This window comes from Amblyomma maculatum, chromosome 5 (genome assembly GCF_055883805.1).
Source record: "Amblyomma maculatum isolate TAMU_Amacu chromosome 5, ASM5588380v1, whole genome shotgun sequence".
NCBI classification, from domain to species: Eukaryota; Metazoa; Arthropoda; class Arachnida; order Ixodida; family Ixodidae; genus Amblyomma; species Amblyomma maculatum.
The window spans coordinates 155,453,681-155,473,840 of NC_139348.1; the positions used below are offsets into that span (position 1 = coordinate 155,453,681).

The 20,160-nt window shown below is 45.4% G+C and overlaps 1 protein-coding gene across 1 annotated transcript in view; it reads left to right on the forward strand.

Annotated features, from left to right (window-relative positions):
- Positions 1 to 20,160, forward strand: part of Kif19A (Kinesin family member 19A) — a 123,810-nt gene that overhangs the window by 63,131 nt on the left and 40,519 nt on the right. Inside the window, exons 3-6 of the mRNA XM_084604775.1 lie at positions 7,581 to 7,706; positions 12,922 to 13,009; positions 14,066 to 14,202; positions 15,381 to 15,506. Of these exons, the coding sequence (XP_084460901.1) occupies positions 7,581 to 7,706; positions 12,922 to 13,009; positions 14,066 to 14,202; positions 15,381 to 15,506 (477 nt within the window). The remainder of the gene's footprint in view (positions 1 to 7,580; positions 7,707 to 12,921; positions 13,010 to 14,065; positions 14,203 to 15,380; positions 15,507 to 20,160) is intronic.

Below are 20,160 nucleotides of genomic sequence, written 5' to 3' on the forward strand. Positions count from 1 at the left end.
GCTCTCGCGACAGTCCTGGTCTGGTACTTGTTCTTATATGTTCCCGGTGACAAAAACGGCAAGCGACGGGAGGTAAACTTCACGCGCCTTCTCGAGCAGTCACTGACCCCGTCCATCCAACCTTGCGAGAACTTTTATCGCTTCGTATGCACGGGCTGGATAAACAGACACGCCGACGGCCACTTCAGCATCGCCGAAACTGTCGCAACACAGACCATGCTGGAAGCAAGGGACGCTCTCGAAGAAGCCTCGAAAGACCTCTGGCAAAAACAAGCGACCAGAGATTTGCTGCTCAGTAGTGCCGAAGCTGACACGTCGATTGAGAAAAGAGACAATAAGTCCTATGAATTTCTGAGGCTGCGACGTACGCAGGCCGGCAAGCACCCTAACAGGCTAACCAGGCAGTCAGCGCCTGGAAAGAGGCAAGCATCGATCCAGTCGGCCGTGCTGAAGGCAGCGATCATGTTCGAGTCCTGCAAGAAGGTCATCACCGAAAAAAAATCCGACACCGAGAAGCTTGCGCAGTTCATGAAACAGTACACCAGGTTTCCAGACGTGCAGGCTCTGGATGCAGCTACACTTATTGCCATGATGGTGGAACTTTCCCTCACTTGGAAGCTGCACACGATGTTCGTGGTTGACCTCTTCGTCGACCATGATGAAGACGGTCGTGTAACGGTGCAGATCGGCAAGAACGACGAGCTGTCGTCCTGGCTCCAGTGGCGAAACATCCTCAAGGACTCCGGAAAGCTCGAGGAATTCTTCCTGATGCATTTTGCGGCACTCCCAGGATTCCCGCTGCCCGAAGCCGAAGAGCTCTCCGCCGCAATCACCGAAGCAGACTCGCACATAATAGCGTCTCTTCGCGCCGACGAACTACCCCCAAAAGCCATCACATACGACCAGCTACCGGCACTGGTCCCGGATGTCAGCGCTCAAGTTTGGGTCGAGGCAATCAATAAGCAGATCGAACCATATCTTCGAGTCGAGCGCGAGCATTATGTCAAGATCGGGAACGAGAACGCTTTGAGACAGGTGGGAAGAGCGATGCAGCTCACCAATAACCCTCTGCTCTTGCCTTCGTTTCTGGGGTGGCACATTTTGCGACAGCTGGCACCGCGAGCTTCTTACAAGGCGGCCACCTTCGTGTTCAAAGACAAGGAGAGCTACGTCGACGACTGTTTTCGCCGCGTCGTCGAAGTCATGCCGCTCGCTGCCAGTTACCCCTTTCTGAGCAGAAAGCCGACACCTAACGCTGAAGTAAGTCTGAATGAGTCCCCACTGCACAAATAGTTGTTGGCTCTCGAAAATAACGCAAGAAAAGAAAAGTCGCAAGACAACGTCTTTTTATTAATTTTCTACGTTATTTTTTACTTTGCGCAGTCGAAAACTTAGCCCAGCGCATATGTTTACTTGATTTGCATCAACAATCATGTCTTACGACGAAATTCTAACATGCATGGCGAACGTGGAAGCATGGAGAATGTGCAATCGTGGCGAATGTGCAAGTTAAGGTAGCTGTGCATTAGGTTAGGTTCGTGGCGGCGGCTGTTATTCTGTACGTCGAATTACGCAACAGAATGCAAAGTAATAATGGACTATAAAGCTTAAGGACACCGTGGCGGAGTAACCAGAGACCACAATACATTTTGGAGGGCAATGTAGCTGCCTCGTTCTCGTACCGTTGCATTTTCCCGGAATCGCAAAATTTACAACCCCATCATCTTGTTTTTTTGTCACTGTCTGCGTCTACATTTAGGCCCGGGCGAACAAAATGATCAAAGATCTGAGAAAGGAGTTCCTCGCCATCTTCGCTAACGTGCCATGGATGGACGATCCGACGAAGAACTCTGCCTTGGACAAGATGGACGCCATGGACGAGGTTTTAGCCAAACCCGTCTTCCTAGTCTCCGAAGACGCGCTCGACCAGCGCTACGCGGAGTTCACCACTCACGAAGACTACCTGACCACGTCACTGCAGGCTGCGAGGTCCGCGACCAGGCTGGCCGCGAGTAGCCTGGCAGCAGGAATAACCACGGCTAGACTCTCCTTCTCCCCGCTCGAGGTGAACGCTTTCTACGAGCGCGAACTAAACGCCATGTTCATCGCCGCTGCCATCATGCAGTCACCGTATCTGGGCGAGAAGGCGCCGATCGCGTTCAACTACGCCGGACTGGGAGCAGTCGTGGGTCACGAGGTGATGCACGGCTTTGACGACCGCGGCAAGGACAGAGACGCTCGGGGCCGGTTACGAGAGTGGTGGTCTCCGGAGGTCTTGGAATCGTACCACAACAAGGTGGAGTGCATCCAGCAGGCTTACGGCGCCGAGTACGACGACGCCTCGGAAGAGAACGTCGCAGACTTTGCGTCTTTGCCGGCTGCTTTGGGCGCCTACAGACACCGCTCGTACTTGCAGGAGCGCGGGAAGACGTCGACCTTCTTGGGCTTCTCGGGCGAGCAGCTTTTTTACTTGAACTACTGTTTCAAGCTCTGCTCCCGAGACATCGCCGAAGGCTACCAGAAGCGTGGTCTGTACAGCACCGACGAGAGCCGATGCAACATTCCTCTGGGGCATTTGATAGAATTTACCGACGCATTCGAGTGCTCCCCGCAAGATGCGATGGTTGCCTCAAAGAAGTGTTATTTCTGGGACCTCGCCGTGGGCCAGGTGCGCATCGGCGAAGACGTGCTGCAATGATCCTGCGCCTCCGCATGAAAGCGGTTACCGCGGGTGATTAATTCTTCTCATATGTGCTTCGTATAGACCGAAGTGCTTTTCTCATGTGACTGAAGCAGCAGCAGTGTTTGTTGTAGTGGGTAAAACTGCGCTACTACTATGCTCTCAGTTTGTTGTTGTTTTTTTACACAAAAGGCTTCGCGCTTTGTGTCCTCTTTATTTTTATTGGGATCCTGGTATAAATTGTGGTTTTATTCATCGCAACATACAAACTCACAAGTTGTAGCGGACGCCTTCGACTTAACATTTTTTTAACACTAATTACTTTGTGTGAGACTTTCTTAGAGTGAATTATTGAATGCAAACGCGAGACTGTGTTCCGAACTGGTCTCATCCCCACTCTTCCGTACGCAGTGCAGGTTTCGCCAGCATATAGTATATATGCATTTTCCTCTACTTACCGAAATGTGTGCTCGTAGCACTTAAAACGTTTGCAGTATTAATGTAACTGTTTCCATATTACGCAAGCTCAACTCAGCTTGCCACTGACGTTTTGCGTTTCAAGTATTTAGCTTCTTCCAGAAAATGTTTTCGATCAACCTCAAACTGATACCTTGTTCATCTTGTGGCGGGTGCTAGGCTCCGCTTGCCAATTAAGTTTCATTATTCATCGAGTCGATGAATCGCATCTGTCACGCTTCGCACTTTTCGTGACTGGAAGACTCGCGAATATTCCGCTTCCGCATGAGAGTGACAGCACATCCCTTACCTTAATGCGTGCAACGACTATATGCGCTTCGGCACGTATAGGCAGTCCTGTTAAAATGGGTCGATTTCAACTACACGTGGCCTCCACTTACCCCATAATTACTATCTATGTTCAAGGAAACAGTTGAAATGTAGTCATCGAATTTTGAAATGTGAGAGTATAAAGCTTCGATCGCTCATGTATGCACCTATTCGGTCTTAGAATGTTTTCGTTCTTGAACTCGCGAGTGCGTCTGGAAACCTTAGTCGATTGGCACCGATTCTGTTCACATGACTCTCCAATTATTCCCTGCCTCATTTCAACTGCAAAAACAGAACCGAAAAGAAAAAAATAATTGCTCCCAAAAGTTCCAGGATTTCTTTGAGAAAACGCCTCTCTTTAGAGAGAACTATGCGCGTTGCTGAAGCGATCTGCGCGAATTGTACGCTGACTATACCAGGAGATAGGAAAATTCATGTCAGTATTTCAATAAACAAATTGTGACGATTAAATATAGTTTGCTGTATAAAGCACCGTGATAAAGTTGAGAGCATTATGTTATGGATAAGGCATGAACCAACCGACTAAAGCTTAATGCATGTTGTCAAGGCACTGTGACAGCTAAATGCCTATAGAGGCGAATTTCGAAGTCGACACCGGCGAACCCCAGGAGTCGGGTCGGCCGCTATTGCACACACTTTTTTTTGGCTACATACATCTCAATTTGGCAACAAATTAACCTCTTTGCGGCGGTGGGAACCCCGCAATAGCGTTAACTTACGACAAAGGAAGAACGCGCATAAAACAAGCGCGTGTTCGGAGTGTTCTTTGTCTTGCCTGAAACTATACTGCCCAATTAGCAGGAATCAGCACCGGCTTGCCCGAATCGCAGCCTTAATTACGAACACGTATGCGCTTGAAGTTTCACGGAGGTTACGCTAATGAGCCGGGTCATTTCGAGAAAACGACTTCTCACTAATGACTTTTCAGAGCTGGCGCTGCTTGCAATAAAGCGTGATGCGACGTACGCGGCCACTTCGAGGTCTCTTTTTCCAATTTTTATCCCCCCCCCCCTTTTTTTTACGTTCTTTAGGGAAATGAGAGGTCGATGGCCGTAGTCTCTGGCTTCCTTCTATATCCCTGTGTCATTATCAACGCATTCACATATGCGCTGAGTCGATTAGTTTGCCAGGCAGCGACGAGTTACTGTTAGCATGACGGCAACTTGCATATCTTAATTCAATATTACAGGAAGGGAAACAATGAGTTCAATACAGTACATATGCTTGTGAAAGGGAGCTGTTATGGCGAATAGAGATGTGCTGGCTGCGCTAAGCGTTATGTGTAAGGAACCGAAAAGTAGCCGCTGCAAGGATGCCTGCAGGTACAGCGCACAAGTATTGGCGTCTGCGATGACCGCCTTTTATGGATCCCTGCACATTAGGGCGCATAAAACTAGCCGGCAAGTCAAGGCTAAACAAGGGCTTGGTGTCAGCTCTTGCTTATAATTGGATTTCTCTCAGTATGGCTTCTCTGTAATGCTCAGAATCACAAAAATTGCGGCCGTCACGCTTGCCAGTTAAAGATTCGGGGGCTGTACATACCTTTGGCGGCGGCAGCACAAAGTGCAAAGTGGAAGCGTGCTTGGCTACCTCTCACTGTGCAGCTGCAGATAGCTTAATTTTTCGGGTATCATACTTAAGTTAATTTATGCACTGTAGACAATAATGCTTACATTGTCAATCACCTGAACAACGAGACGAAATTTCGATCAGGATAGGGTTAAACAACCGCTTACTTCGCGGCGAATTCTGCAGCGATATTTCTTCAGATATTTTGTGCTCTTGGTATCTGTCGAGAACTCCATGGAAGCAGTACTTATTGTTGAGCCATGTAGTGGACCACCTAAGACAGCCCGTGGGTATCTGGAGCATCGAAGGAATGAAAATTTTAGTTCATCTAACTCTATATAAGCGTTTCGTGCTAGGGCTAGCATTCCCATGTTATTGTATACGTCATAGCATCAACTATATAGAATTTGGCAATTCTGGTCAACCGTTTAATTGAGCAATCTTAGGGCTTTCTTAGAATAAAGTAGTTTAGACTCGGATTCATTGTGTTGTCAGCTGTTAGGCGCGGGTTCACCCTCCAGTACACCGAAGTGTAGGGAAGCAAATTATCTCGGTGCCCACGGAAGGTCGCCGCTGCACCTATCACTCGCACGAATAACCCACCCACGGCTAGCAGAGCCCTCATGGCTTAGCTCGACGCATTTCTAAAAACGTGGCTGTCTCCCGTCTATTACATTTCACTTCCGGCAAAGTAGCCACTGCAGTGATAGCCCGGCCTAGGCTTTCGCCGTGGGCTTGGGTAAGCTGAGCTCACGTCTTCGTGCAAAGTACTAATTGCGATGTTGTTTTTTTACGTGTTGATATCATCTCAGGAACAATTGTTTTTATTAGCGTGTCTGGCATATCAGCGAACCTTCATGAATCAGTAATCATTCTCTCTTATGACATAGGACGATGTCGTCTACTCCTGACGTCCTCACGGAGAGCCATGCAGACAGCGGACAACCCCGCAGAGCCCTGAGTAGCGATGCATGTCAGCCTGCCGGCTTACGTTTTCGTGTCTGCTCAGCACAGTTTCACATGGTCGCCTCGTCGAAGCACGCACATGTCACGCCTCCACAGATGCCTTGCGAAGTGTCACATGACGCACGTCTTTCTCAAAGCTTGTCACGGCGGAACGCCAGCTAAGTGACGCCTATCGTCTCAACCCGGAAGTTACTCGCCATTAGCATCTGCACACATTTCTATTTCCTAATATAGGCGAGACGAAGGGAACACTGGGTTGATGATGCTCAGACGCACTGTCCAGCGATACTTCTCCGAGCCCCCCCTTCTCCCTCAAAAGAAGTCCTATGCTTGCTTACCCCAGACGATGGTCAAAAGCCGAAGCGCACACATCGCTCACATTCATTCCGCCAATTGAGTCGTTAGTATACGTTCCCATCTTTCAACTGAGATGCCCTTTGTGCGTAGCCCTGTGTCGCGAACGGTCAGCGACGCTGCATTATTGACGGCAATGACCAGCCAAGCGAGTCTATGGCCCGTCACCGACAGCTGGGGGCGTCTGGGCACGCTGAACGGAGGTGGAACCCCGGTGTTTGATCGGCCGTTGGCCGGCTCCGATACGTGATCCGGGTCCAGAGTGTAGATGTACATGATCTGGCGCACGACACTGCAGTGTTTATATGTGCGGCTTAGCATATTTTCTTTTTCCTCTTGTACGGACCATAGAACTTGCCGCGTTGTAGTTGCCACAGTTGCTGTGGCTTAGTTTTTATTTAGGCTCCGCGCTTTTTATTTTTACGTTGCTTTCAGTGCGTCGCATTTTGTGATGTGTGCATTTGCTGGGAGGGATGGGGAAGGGGGGAGTAGCTCAGCTTTCTTGCGGTCCTCCGACTCAGGTATTGGACGCACGGCGTCCTAACGCGTCATCAGCGGTGAATCGAAAGGGCAGTCGTACACCGGACGTCAGTGACACAACTTTGGTGGCGCTTGAATAACTTCCGTGTCGACTGATTCCGCATTCGGTTGCTCCAATAAGTAATCGCACGTCACTCGTTTTCATAGTTATGATATGCTTTTTTTTAATGCGGCGGGGCGGGTCATGAGGATGCATGAGACTATAATCTTTTGCTCAGGAAGAATTTCTCTCTGGAAGGCTCGTGACTGAAGCCTCGCTTGGAACGTTGAATTTTCAGCGCTATATGCAGCACTAGATTGGGGCAAGAACGAGAAAAAAATGCTGAACGAGGTCTTGATCATAATAGTTTTCATTGTATATAAGATCACTTAAATGATCATTAATAAACTACTTTCTTCAATCCATGAAAATACTTCCCGTTTTAAGGCGGGATTAGGGAATTTGTGCAAAGGGATAGCCCCTGGTGCTGACTATATTAAACGCCGTATGCCTTTGGGATAAAAGGAAGCCCCAGATTTTGATTTCAATGTTACACCAATCACAAAATACAAGAAGTTAAAGTGCGATATGTAGGGAAACCTTCAGCTTTCAGATTTCAGCTTTTATGGTGTGGGGAGGACACACCTCTCACATTGTGATTCCCTTTTTTCTTCCCTCACGCAGACGGTGCTCCTGGTGGATCCGCAGAGCTCGGAGTCCTCGGATAAGAGTCGCAACGGGAGCAGCCAGCGCAAGGTGATCAGCCACCGGTACACCTTCGAGTGGACCTTCGATGAAAGGAGCTCACAGGCACGTAACGTATACAGTCGGCGTCAAATTGAACGCGAACAAGACGGCTGGAACATCAACCGCAAAAACCTTATTGTAATTTGCGAAGGTTCAACAATAATACTCTTAATTTGAGCGTAGATGGCAGGAAGGCCACCTCGTGTAAGCCTCATTCAAAACCATTTGTCGTTTTTGTGCGTGTTCAGATGCCGGTTACCCTGTTTGCACTTCATTTCACGCTGGTGGTGGACCACCACTGGCTACATTTTCATAGGTGACAAAGTAGATGCATGTATTAAATGTAGAGACTATACTAGAGGGAGCACTTAGATAATGTCCATGAATGAATTTTAGTTTTCCTTTAGCAATGAACTTGTATCTGCATTAACATTTAAAAGAACTATTTATATATTGGTGACCAAAACCAACTGGCATCTTTTTGTGAGTATGTACACTGCGCTGCAGAATTTTTTTTTCTTTATGTGAACTTGCACCATTCATGTCGCAAGAGAAGGTTTGCTATGCCAATAGCGAAAGGAGTAAAAAATATTTCATAGCACAGCCCATGGTTTGCTATCTTCGCGCAAGTATATATTAATCCGCCTGTGAAAATATCATTTTTTTATCTCACATTCGAGTGTCACGCACCCCTCTGAAATGAGAGTTGATTCCAGGTTCCCTCGTGTGTTTATCTGACAAACTTTGGAACACTTCGTACACATATTTTTTCCTACCTATAAAATTGATCTGTTAGTATTATAAGTGCAGAAATACTAAGAAAATAATTTTTATTTTTATAATTAAATATAAAATTATCACGGAGTGGCGTCGACGTTGACAACAATAGAGGAGTAGGCATGGGTGGTGAGCTAAAACGAATTCCTTGATCGGCTGATTTGCGCCCATAAATCAGTGAAGAACACGTCGACGCAATACAAAAAAAAAAAAAAACATGCTCTTTGGTTATCGAAGAACGGAATTGCCGCCATTTTCTGTCGAAAACAAATTTAAAGCTCTCAGAGAACTTTCGACATGAAATGTGCAAAATAGCTTTGACAATATCAAACAACTTATAGAGCAGTTGCGCATGGTTGCCATCATTCCAAACGGTGTTGCAATCTCGCGTCCAAACCAACGTCATAAAGACACGTATTTCAGCATAAACGAATAAAGACTACAAAGCTTGAATAAGCAATATGATTTCAGTGACGACCTGTGCAAACAATGAAGATTATGCCTACTCCCCTTTACCCCCATCCATGGCCATGAGCCTTCCTATTCAATAAACGACGTTCAATCAATCAATCAATCAATCATCGACGCGATACTTGAAGGGAACGCCAAGAATAGCCAGAATAAATATTGGAAATTCAAACGCTTGCATGCGTTAGTGAGCGTAGTAACACAACGGACAAAAAATGCAAGAAGTGTCCGTCAGAGCAGATTGGCGCTCAGAATATACAGCCCTCTGACCCCAACGAAAAAACAGTTGGGATAATAGGCGTGTCTCAGCAACCACAACCAAGTGGCTGCTGCAAAAGCAGACATTACATTAATACCGATATGCAGATAATGTAGATGTCCGCAAATGAAGCTTTTCTATGCAGTGGTTAGCTCGTACTTAGTGCGGCTGAACTTTAAGGCCTGCCTTAGGCCTACGCAGTTTTTCTGACCTTCTCGGAGTTATAAATACGCTGTGTAAGTATTTGTATAAAGTATTCGATCTTCTCCTCCGAAAGAGTATCTTGCCTGCTGTTTTCATCACCGAGCACGACTTTACTCCTACCCTTCTCTATTTGAGTCCCACAGACGACCTTTGGTCCTCGAAACCGTGATGGGGTGCGACTTTCGGGAGGCCGTGGTGGACGAACTATAGCTTATAGAAGGGTGCGGGTGATACCAAAAAAAAAATGTAATTTCGTGATGTACACGTTGGTAGCGAATTGATAACCTACGATTCAATTCTGTAAAGCTTTAGCTAACGTTTTTAATCGTGCGCCTGCGGCGATCGAGCTCTTTTTATTTTTTGAGAATGTACGGGGTGATCCACTTCTAGCTATATTACGGTCACTGCTTTCAAAGCAACATTGCTTCGTTGCAGGCGCTTATCGAAGCAAAGCGAGATATGCACAGTGGGACGCGGAGCTCATACTTCGCAATGGCCGATTCCGGGACGCAATGATGCTTTGAATGCTTTGGCAGTGTTATAGCTAGAAGTGGATCACCCTGTACATCACGTAGCAGGCTTTTTTTTTTTTTTTGTTAGTGTGAGATATCACCTTTCATGCCACAAACGAGAAGGTTTGCTATGCACAAACACGAGGATTCAGGAGAGATATCTATCTATCTACCACAGAGCACTACTTTCCTCCTACCCATTCTCCATTTGAATCCTCCTGAAACCTCGTGCTCTTTTTTGACATACACGAACTTTCAATACGTAGGGCAGAAGGGTTTTCGCACAAAAAAATTTACAGGCATTCAATGCGACGTATATGAGTCAGCGTTATAGTTTGGCTGCATGCAGTTTGCATCTCCTGTACTCAGCTTAAGCTGCTGAACGACCCATTCGCGCTTTTTTTTTAATTTTCTCAATGCATTTCTGCTATCGGGAGGCTTCTGGAGGTATTCGGTTGGATGTAACCTTCTAGAAAGAGGCTGAATAAAGGTACGTTGGTGCAGGGCTTTGAAGAGGGATGTTGGTATGCGGTGGCATATTGAACTTTGTGGAATGAGATGCACCTTGTGGACCAGACATGTGTTCGGAAGGTGTTTACACAGGTAAAAGACAACACCAGCGCGAACGCCGGACAATTATTGCGATAATTGGCTCCCGGCAACCAACACCTTAAGTATACGCAGTAGTTTTCGCCTCTGTGCTGCGTAACGCATTGGCATAAGAGGCCGGACCTCGTCTCAACATTTAAAACCATTAGCGATAAGCGTTATCTCGCTGCTCTATCCCGACTACTGCAGAAGAGGACACCTGACGTTTCAGCGTGCATCCATGTGAAACAATTCGTTTCACCTCGGCTAAGGAGAAGTTGTTAAGGAAAATAAAACCGCAGCAGACACAGGACGGAGGCTAGAGACAACACAGGGCGGTCTCTAGCCTCCGTCCTGTGTCTGCTGCGGTTTTATTTTCCTTATGTCTCACCAACTGGCCTACACATCTACCCTGCTAAGGAGAAGTTGTTAGCTGTCACAATTTACCAACTAAAATCACAACTACCAGTGGCAATATGAAAAAGTTTAACCACAATGAAGTGCCTAAGTTCAACGTCGAAGAATTTGAGTGCTAAATTTCTGTCCTTGAAGTTGCATTAAACAAGTCTCGCGCTTTTTCAGGCGTCCCCCACCGGTGAGATGCTACCCTTATGTCGAAACAAAAATCAGTTATTTTATCTCAGAAGACCATCTGCTTTAAACATTACTCAAAATCTTCGCTTAAGCACAGCATAATACAAAGTGTTTCCCATAACTTGAAACAAGGATTAAAAACAAAAAAGGAGTGCAACGGAGCTTGCTGAAACCAACAAGATATGTTCTGACGTCATATATATATATATATATATATATATATATATATATATATATATATATATATATATATATATATATATATATAATGAAATAAACCACCGCTATGGTTGAGGGTGGCGCTACACTCTCAAGGTTCGTATATAGGCAACATTAATACCCAAGAAAGTAGTAGGGGAACAGCGGCCGATGTAGCTCAGTTGAAAGAGCACTGGACGCGATATTCGGAGGTCGTGGGTTCGGTTCCCACCATTGGCACGTTGTTTTTCCTTCTATTTTGTGTTTAATTATCTCTCCCCTAAACAGATTACATTACTAATTTATGTGATTACCGAAGTAAAACCTAAAAAAAAGACAAAGTACAATCCCCAATGCTTTCCTTGGCCTCGCCGACTGGTGGCTTCTTTCCTTCGTAGATATATATATATATATATATATATATATATATATATATATATATATATATATATATATATATATATATATATATATATATATATATATATATATATATATATATATATAATACACCAAAATGAAATCTTGGCCACGGTCAATAGTAGTGAAAAATGAAGACCAACGTGTGAAACAATTTATTGACGTTTCGGCTGTGGAACAGCCTTCGTCAGAATGTCTCTACATATATATATATAGTGTGTGTGTGTGTGCGTGTGTGTGTGTGTGTGTGTGTGTGTGTGTGTGTGTGTGTGTGTGTGTGTGTGTGTGTGTGTGTGTGTGTGTGTGTGTGTGTGTGTGTGTGTGTGTGTGTGTGTGTGTGTGTGTGTGTGTGTGTGTGTGTGTGTGTGTGTGTGTGTGTGTGTGTGTGTGTGTGTGTGTGTGTGTGTGTGTGTGTGTGTGTGTGTGTGTGTGTGTGTGTGTGTGTGTGTGTGTGTGTGTGTACCACCCTAAAAGTGTTTGTTTATTCCCAATCGTTTTGGTGAAAACTGACCGTCGTTCGCGCATACAATCGAGAGCCCATTCTCTCCATCCTGTGCTTTCCGTGTGTGCATGCATCGCGATACATTGTATATGCTTGCTTTTTGGGCCCATCTGCGTGCGGTAACGCCATACACGAAATTGCTTTTTGAGGGGCTTTTCGCTTCAGTCCCACGGTAAACAGCACGCTCACAGTTAGACATCATTTGTCTTTTACTCTCTCACGTATTCAGAACAATTGAAGTGGGTTTTCTCGTTTCGAACGTTAAGTGTGGGGTGTCGTGTGAAAAATGTTCCTGAACAGGTCGCACTCTAAATGTCGATACGCACGGCAACCACAGACCTCTCTTTAAAACCTTTGAAGGAGACACGTTGGCACCTCCTCTATGCATCCACGCGTACGGCGAATTTCAATTCTATTTTTCAATTTCGTTAGCCCTATCCAAAGCACACCCCAAACAGTCGTGTCACTAAAGTCCGTCCAAGGCCACCGACTGAAGCGGCTAGAAAATAAAAGTATAAACAAATGGAGATACGTGGCGGTAAGAGAAATAAAGAAAGAAGTTGGGGCCAAAAATGGAGGGACGCTTTCATCGACAGTGTGTGCGTGTGTGTGTGTGTGGGGGGGGGGGGGGTCTATAACATGTCTTCGCTAACTGAACTCTTCACGTAGACACTGGTGGGAATCGAACCCAAAACCTATTTTTGCATGATAGAGACGACTAATCCGTTGCAGTACGCTGGTCTATGTGCAATGCAGGAGGAGGTTTACCGTCATTTGGGCAAGCCATTGGTGGAGAACCTCCTGCAGGGCTTCAATGGAGCCGTCTTCGCCTACGGGGCCACTGGTGAGCATCCCCATTTCAGCCACGTTTTCAAATCAAATTAAATCAAGTTTATTCCTTTATTCCTAAATCAAGTTTATTCCAAGTTTATTCAGTTTGTATGAAGGGCACCTGCAGCTAATGGAACTGTGCGAAACGTGAAGAAACAGTCCGACAAGGCAAGCCTGAGTCGGCCGTACTCCCCACGGGAAAAAGCTGCGCCAAGAAGACGGCAGGTTGCCACAGTTTTGAAAGTAATGTCTGTGTATCCTAGACTCCGGAATCCGCGACAAATAATCGGCGTAGAGGAATGCATTTTGCTGACGAATTCAGCTGGCGATGCCGCCACCTGCATTTTCTTTTTTGTTTTCCGTATTTTTATTTTGCTTACAGAACCTTAGTGTGCGGTGCGCGAGAGCAGAACCTGGCATCTAATCGATGCAGTTCAACAATTTGTCCTCGGTGTACCTCTCAACAGCCACTGACGAAAACTGAAATTACCCAGTATCGATTATCAATCACTCTGCTAACAGAGACGCTGCGGTTTCGACCGAAACGGAGTGTGTCTACACTAGAAACACACACACACACACACACACACACACACACACACACACACACACACACACACACACACACACACACACACACACACACACACACAATGCAGGTACGCCACCATCGGACGTTTTAGAAAGCAATGTGTGATGACGTTCAGGCCCACGATCTCTGAGGCCAGGCTTCATCGCCATTGACATCCAAGCGGAAATCACAGTCCCTTTCGTACTCGACGGCACGAGTACAAATAGAACGGCGCCAACAAAGCAAACTGTCCCAGCAATAAATTCGCTTCTTGTTTCCGGACAAACATCTGCACAGCCAGAGAGAGCCATAAATTTGATGCTTACTGGAATCGAAAATTGGATCGATTTGGCAGGATGTGTCCTGTGCGTTTTTTCGCTAAGTCCAGTTTAATACACCTTTGTCATTGAGTGTATGATGATGTACTAATATTCAGTTAAAGGGTTTTTCTCCTTCCTTCTTCCACCGTCTTCGTACAACGCCACCACATGTACGCAGGCGCCGGCAAGACGTACACCATGGTGGGCACGGACAAGAGTCCCGGCCTCATGGTGCGGGTGTTCGACGACATCTTCCAGTTTGCCAAGCACAACGACGCCACCACTCGGACCAGTGTGCTCATCTCTTACATGGAGGCACGTTTTACGACTCGATGAATTCCACTCCCGCGCGCTTGCGTGATATCTTTCACCACCCACAATGCTGGCCTATTCGATTCGAAACTCCAACCGTTGCGGTGATGTGTTTTCAAAATGCGTCGCTCGGTAGCCTGAGCGAAGTAAAAGTGATCGGTTTATTCACATCGCTTGCTTCAATGGCATCAGCATATCTGGGACTGCCGTGTTGCGCACACAAGCACTGTTATTAAAAGTGTCGTAAATAATCATTGCAATCGTCTTGGCAGATATTTCAATGGTTCGTTTATTCTAAAAAACAGAGCGGTTGAGTTGTATTTCACGAAGGTCCCCGTTATACGGATAAACTCCACTTAATCTTGCTTCCTTAACGAAAAGCATTATGGCCGGGTGTCATAATGTCGAAAACTATCCGCTATTTCTCCAACGCCTGTAGGCTGAATCTATCTGTGAGCTGTGTGCATGTGTCCGTACATTATGAAAGTAGAGAACGCAAAATAAGTGTAAGATATTCTCCGAAATAACGAAATCCTATATAACGAAGGGCTTCGATGTAATGGTGCTCACCTGAAGCAACGATCAAGCATTTGATGTTTACCTGAAACAATGACTAACAATGACTTAGAAAAATTAAATGGAACTAAAATGACTCATGACAATTAAATGTGACTGTCGCGTTGGCACATTAGGTGAAAATGCTACCTTTATATAGCGCCATGCGTACACGATGATGCCGATAGTAATAGCGCAACATCAAATAAAGTTGCATAATGAGTCATGAATCAACTACGTAGGCGGAACCAAAAAGGGATATATTTTCCTATTTCCTGCGAATTAATTAAATTGGTCACCTTTAACTTCTTTTTCTTCTGCGTGATTTCCATTCGAAGCCCTATGGAAGAATACTTTAACTACGACCGACTTTAAAAAGTTGGTCGTGACTACAACACAGACCTTTTTATTTTCCAAGCTCTGAACTTCACCACTGCCACTCTTCTTCTGCACAATAAATGTGAACACTGTCACGTTTCTAGAGGTTTTGCTTTTGTTTATTATTGTTTACGATCAGCCTCCTTCGCCGCTAGAGCGTGAATTGGGGCAGTTTGCGTTCGTGTGTCGCACAATCGTATGCGCTGGAGAGCCCCGTAGCCTCATTCATCGTTTTTTGGGGCGAGCAGATCTACAACGAGAGCATCCGGGACCTGCTCAACCCCTCCAACAACTTCCTCGATCTGCGTGAGGACCCGATGGGGGGCAACCAGGTACTCGGACTGTCTGAGGTCGAGGTCACCAACTCCGCTGAGGTGAGCTCCTACCCTCCACTGTCACCGATCGGTTAAAATGACAGTGTTAAGACACCTTCGGCAGAAAATGCGGCGTTGTAGGCATTGAGAACGAAACATTAAATTCTGGTAGTGGTAGTTAGTAGGTTACATGCCTGGGTACTGACTGCTCGGCGGGTTGTTATATTCCACGAGATCATATAATACAGCAGACGCTGCCAAGTTCGGCTTGTCCTTTGGAATAGGAAGGTGATCTCAGAATCCAATATTCTCCTAGGCAACGCTGTTTTTTAAGGCCACGTAGGCACGTTCCTGTCTAAGGAATGCCTCCGACAAGTATGCTAAGGAATGCCTCCAACAAGAGGTACAATTCAATTTAAGGAATTAGTGATTAAGCGAACAGCAAAGTTTTGAAGCGAAAGCTTCACTTCGCCATGTAAAGCCAAGGCCACCGGAGCGGGCGAAGGCCACAACTGCGCATGCGCGTTCTCCACGACAACCGGTTGCGCCGATCCACAGGAGTGCGCCGCGCACCATCGACGCCGCTCCCTCCGCGTCACCACGCGTGACGTCATCATCAGCTGTTCACATCACTGCGCATGCGCCGTGCTCTTTCCGCAGCGGAGTAAAGCCGCGGCGCGTGCGCTCGCTTGTCAGATGCGCAATGGATTAAGAGGCGAATTGAAAGCGTCCATATTCAGTGCGGCATCAAAAGGCGGCGAGAGGCTACTTCGACGGATCTAAAGCGACATGCAAATAAAGTGTAACTATGAGCAATGAAGCTTTCGCTTAAACGCTATGTTTAATCAAGCTAAACCATCAGCAATTTTTTGCATGCAAAAGAAGATTCACAAGGAGAGTCAGCAAATACGCGCGTCATAACGCTAAAATAGGATTATTGTACGCGATTTTTTCTTTCTTCCTTCGCCTCTTCTTTTTTCCTTTTGTTCCTTCTCTGTCCCTCCTTCTATACGTTTTTTACTGACTCCCTTGATTTCTGTTCTTTCCTCATTCCTTCGCACCTCTGGTGCTGCTTTCCTTCAGCCTGTCTTCTTTCTCTGATTTTTCGTCCTTTGCTGATATTTTAGTTGACAAGAATCATAACGTTTTGCTGAAAGGCAAGACATGTGAATGGTCACGTTAACTTTGTTATGATGAACTAGTCGTTACATCTTTGGCATAATGAATAGTTCGTCATACACACGTGACATGTGTCTGTTCAGGCCATTCCTTATCTACCAATGCAGTATCCGTATCCCACCCTCATCGCGATGACTGAGCGTCCAAAACCTTCGGCTATTTAGAGTGAGGTCACATGTTCGGTACCCAGCTACAACGAGAGCAATTAAACAGGGTAAAATGTTTCGCCCGACGGCATTTCAGTGTATCCCAGAAAAGGAACATAACGAAAAAGGCAATGATCCGACGACCACCATGGGTCCAACTAGCACAGCAGCTCAATGGTGCGCCTCCATCGACTCATGCAACTAGCCTTCAGAGCCCCTCGACTGCACCTGTCCTCATGGTCCACTCCGCGCTCTATTTTTTATACGTATTAGGGTTAGTTTCTCAAAGGAACGTTGAGGCAGTTTTTGGTACGCGCTTCCCAGAAGCTGTGTTTTCCACTGTTCACTCGAAAACGGTGATCACGGAGTCATCTCTGGTTCAGGCGAAACCAAATTAGAACCCAGAGCTGAGAAAATTTCTTAATGCAGTGCTCGCGGCACTGTAAGCATTTTTTTCTAAACGGCGAGAAATGCACGCATAGAGAGCCGTTCAATTGATTTATACTAAGAGTAATTAATGAATCAATACACTGAATGAAATATTAAAATTTTAGTGTCCCTCCAGGAAAACGTTTTGAGCTGGCTTTTACATTCTAACCCATCATTTTGCGCTGCGGAGCACTCCTCCTACCTTTCATCTGTTCACAGCTTCGAAGTTTCCCCAATTATAGGGCGCAACAAAAAATAAAGGCAAATTTCGTGGCCTTGCTTTGCGTTTCGAAGCAGGCAGTGTAGCGCAGGAATCCGGATTCTGTTCATCAACTTGCACCTTAATATCACTCTTCCTTTTCATATGTGTCTGCGTTCAAATGCGACCGGCACGAAAGGTTCCATGCCTAAAAAAATAACACTGATATGAATTTCACACGCGAAGCATTTGAAAAAGACAAATACGACAGTGTGATGCAAGAGACTGCATGTGATTGCACCCCGGCTATACATTAATCGAAAGTGCGCATGCGAGAAAAGGTAACAACGTCCATTCTTTGAACCTTTGTGCGTTGACGTATACCTAGAAATTTCGGACACTTTCTGGGAAAACGTTATTGAGCGTAATTGTTCCGCACATTGTTTGACATCACAATAGCGATCAATATATCTGCAGCTCTTTCATCGGCAGGCCCTCTAGTTTCTTGCTTTAATTTTCAAAAACACGACCCGCAGGTTTTCTATGAAAGTCTGACTTACTTGTTATGAGCTCAGGACAGATTTCAGAAGTTAACTTTTGATATGCATCGGAAGTATAGATTGTTTCTGTCAGTGTGTTTATAAAAAGTATCTTTAATTTTTCTCCGCGTTTTCCGAATAATTTAAAAGGGCACGGCATTTTATGGAAAAACTTAATTACTTGTTCTGAGGGCAGAAAGAGCTTCGGAACCATTAGTTCGCTTCATATCGGAAGCTTATACCATTTTTATCAACATGTTAATAAAAAAGTATCTTACATTAACGTTTCGCAGTTACTAACGCAGCCAATTGCTTTTCTATGGCGTTTTATATACTCATTGTGGCCGTGGGGAAAACTTCAAAGCAAACTGTTTCCATTCATCGGAAGCTCAGAACATTCCCATCAATATGTGCATAACAGTGCCTTACAATACCCCACATTTGGCTTTCAATTAAATTTCATTTAAAATGTGCCTCAGATTTCTCGGCCTAAAAACCCGGAACTGTACCACTTTGATTAAGGATGCGTAAGGCGGTTGAATTTCCTTATTCCAGCTCAGCCGCCGACGGCAGAAGCTTTTGTCGAGTAAATTACACATGGCAAGTGCACAAAAGAGAATCCTTTAAAAACAAATCAATAAAGGGAGCAAAAGCGATCAATAGGGCGAGTTGCATATATGATGGCACCGCGCTTCGGCATCGCCTAATACAAAAACTAATCCATACCTGAGACAAACCCATATGCGGCTGCTTGTTAGCTCTTGGCGCCGTTCCTACCTGCGGATAGTATTGTTCATCGGAAAGATGTTCTTAGGAATAGTAATTTTATAAGCAATGCTCGGACATGTATTTATTTTTCTCTTTTTTTAGTGGAAATATTGTATATGCAGTATACTTTGTCTGGGTATAGTTAGCCCCAAAACCAAGTCATTAGACGAAAAGATATAATGTGCCAAATGCGATACAACTTCGCATTCAGGAATAAGAGATTTTAATTCCCTGAAAACGCTAGAAACATTCCAGAAAGCATTTCGGCTAACCCACTTTTAGGTAGTTTTCAAAACGTTTCAGTCACGTTGCTAAACACCGTCGTGAGAGTAGAGTAATTATTGCAGCATTCAATCGTCTTTCAGGCCACTTGCTCGTACTATTGTTGCCTTAACTTACTCGGCTGATATGTCTTAAAGCGAAATCACTGGAATCCTCACGCTCAATATGTGGGGTCATAAAAGTAACTGCCAACAACCGCCTGACACAATGAATGGAATATATTACATGAGGTGAACTAAAATTGCGTCAAATGCTACCTGGCATCGCTGGCAGTGCAAAAGTAAAAAAAAAAGAATAGAATAAAAAATTTAGAGATAAGAGACTTTTGAGAAAAATGACATTTGGGTACAATGTGGCTTCAACGCGTTCGCATTTGCAACCCGTAAGTTACATTGATTGTCCTTAGTTTTCTTTCTTTTGTGAGGTTGCAAGCTTTCTCATTAATAAGAAAGAGCGGTAAAGTTTATCCTGACGTCGACAAAATCCTTCTTTGCGACCAAATGCCCCAATTAAATACCCCAATGCAGCAATCCAGGCAGAATCTCGCCCTACTTTTTTTCGCGGAACAAGGAAGGCAAGACGAACGTGCGCCTTCGCAGTGTCTCTCCTCAGCCTGCATGTGATGGCAGCGCAGCGACGGCGGAAAGCAGCCACTCCTGCCACCGCATATGACGACCTAAGAACTTTTTACCAGCCCTGTATATTTATTCTTGGAACAAATTAGTGCCTGAAAAGTTGGCAAAAGAGTAATATAACAAGAACTTACTTGCGTCTGGTTCCTTCGAGAAAAGGAATTACGATAAGGAAACTCGGTGAAACAGATCAATGCACTTATATGCCCATGAAGCAGACGTAGCAGAAATCAGGAGCTCAGCAAAAACGATTATTTCCGGGGCGTTACTTCCACGTCGATCGTAAAACGTACGAATGCAGTACGAGGTAAACAGCAACCTCGTGCCGTATTTGTATAACATCATATTCGCGAAATGTTTCCGCGTATTGAGCGATCCTATATAAGGGTATAATATGCATGTATGCATAACGCACGCTCTCCTCGCGCCCGTCATTATTCGTAAACAATAGGCGACTCGGAAATATTGTGGCAGTGCGCCGTTAAACGCTTCAGCGTGACGTCATTGCAAAGTATATGAATGCACCAGGGCAGCGCACGC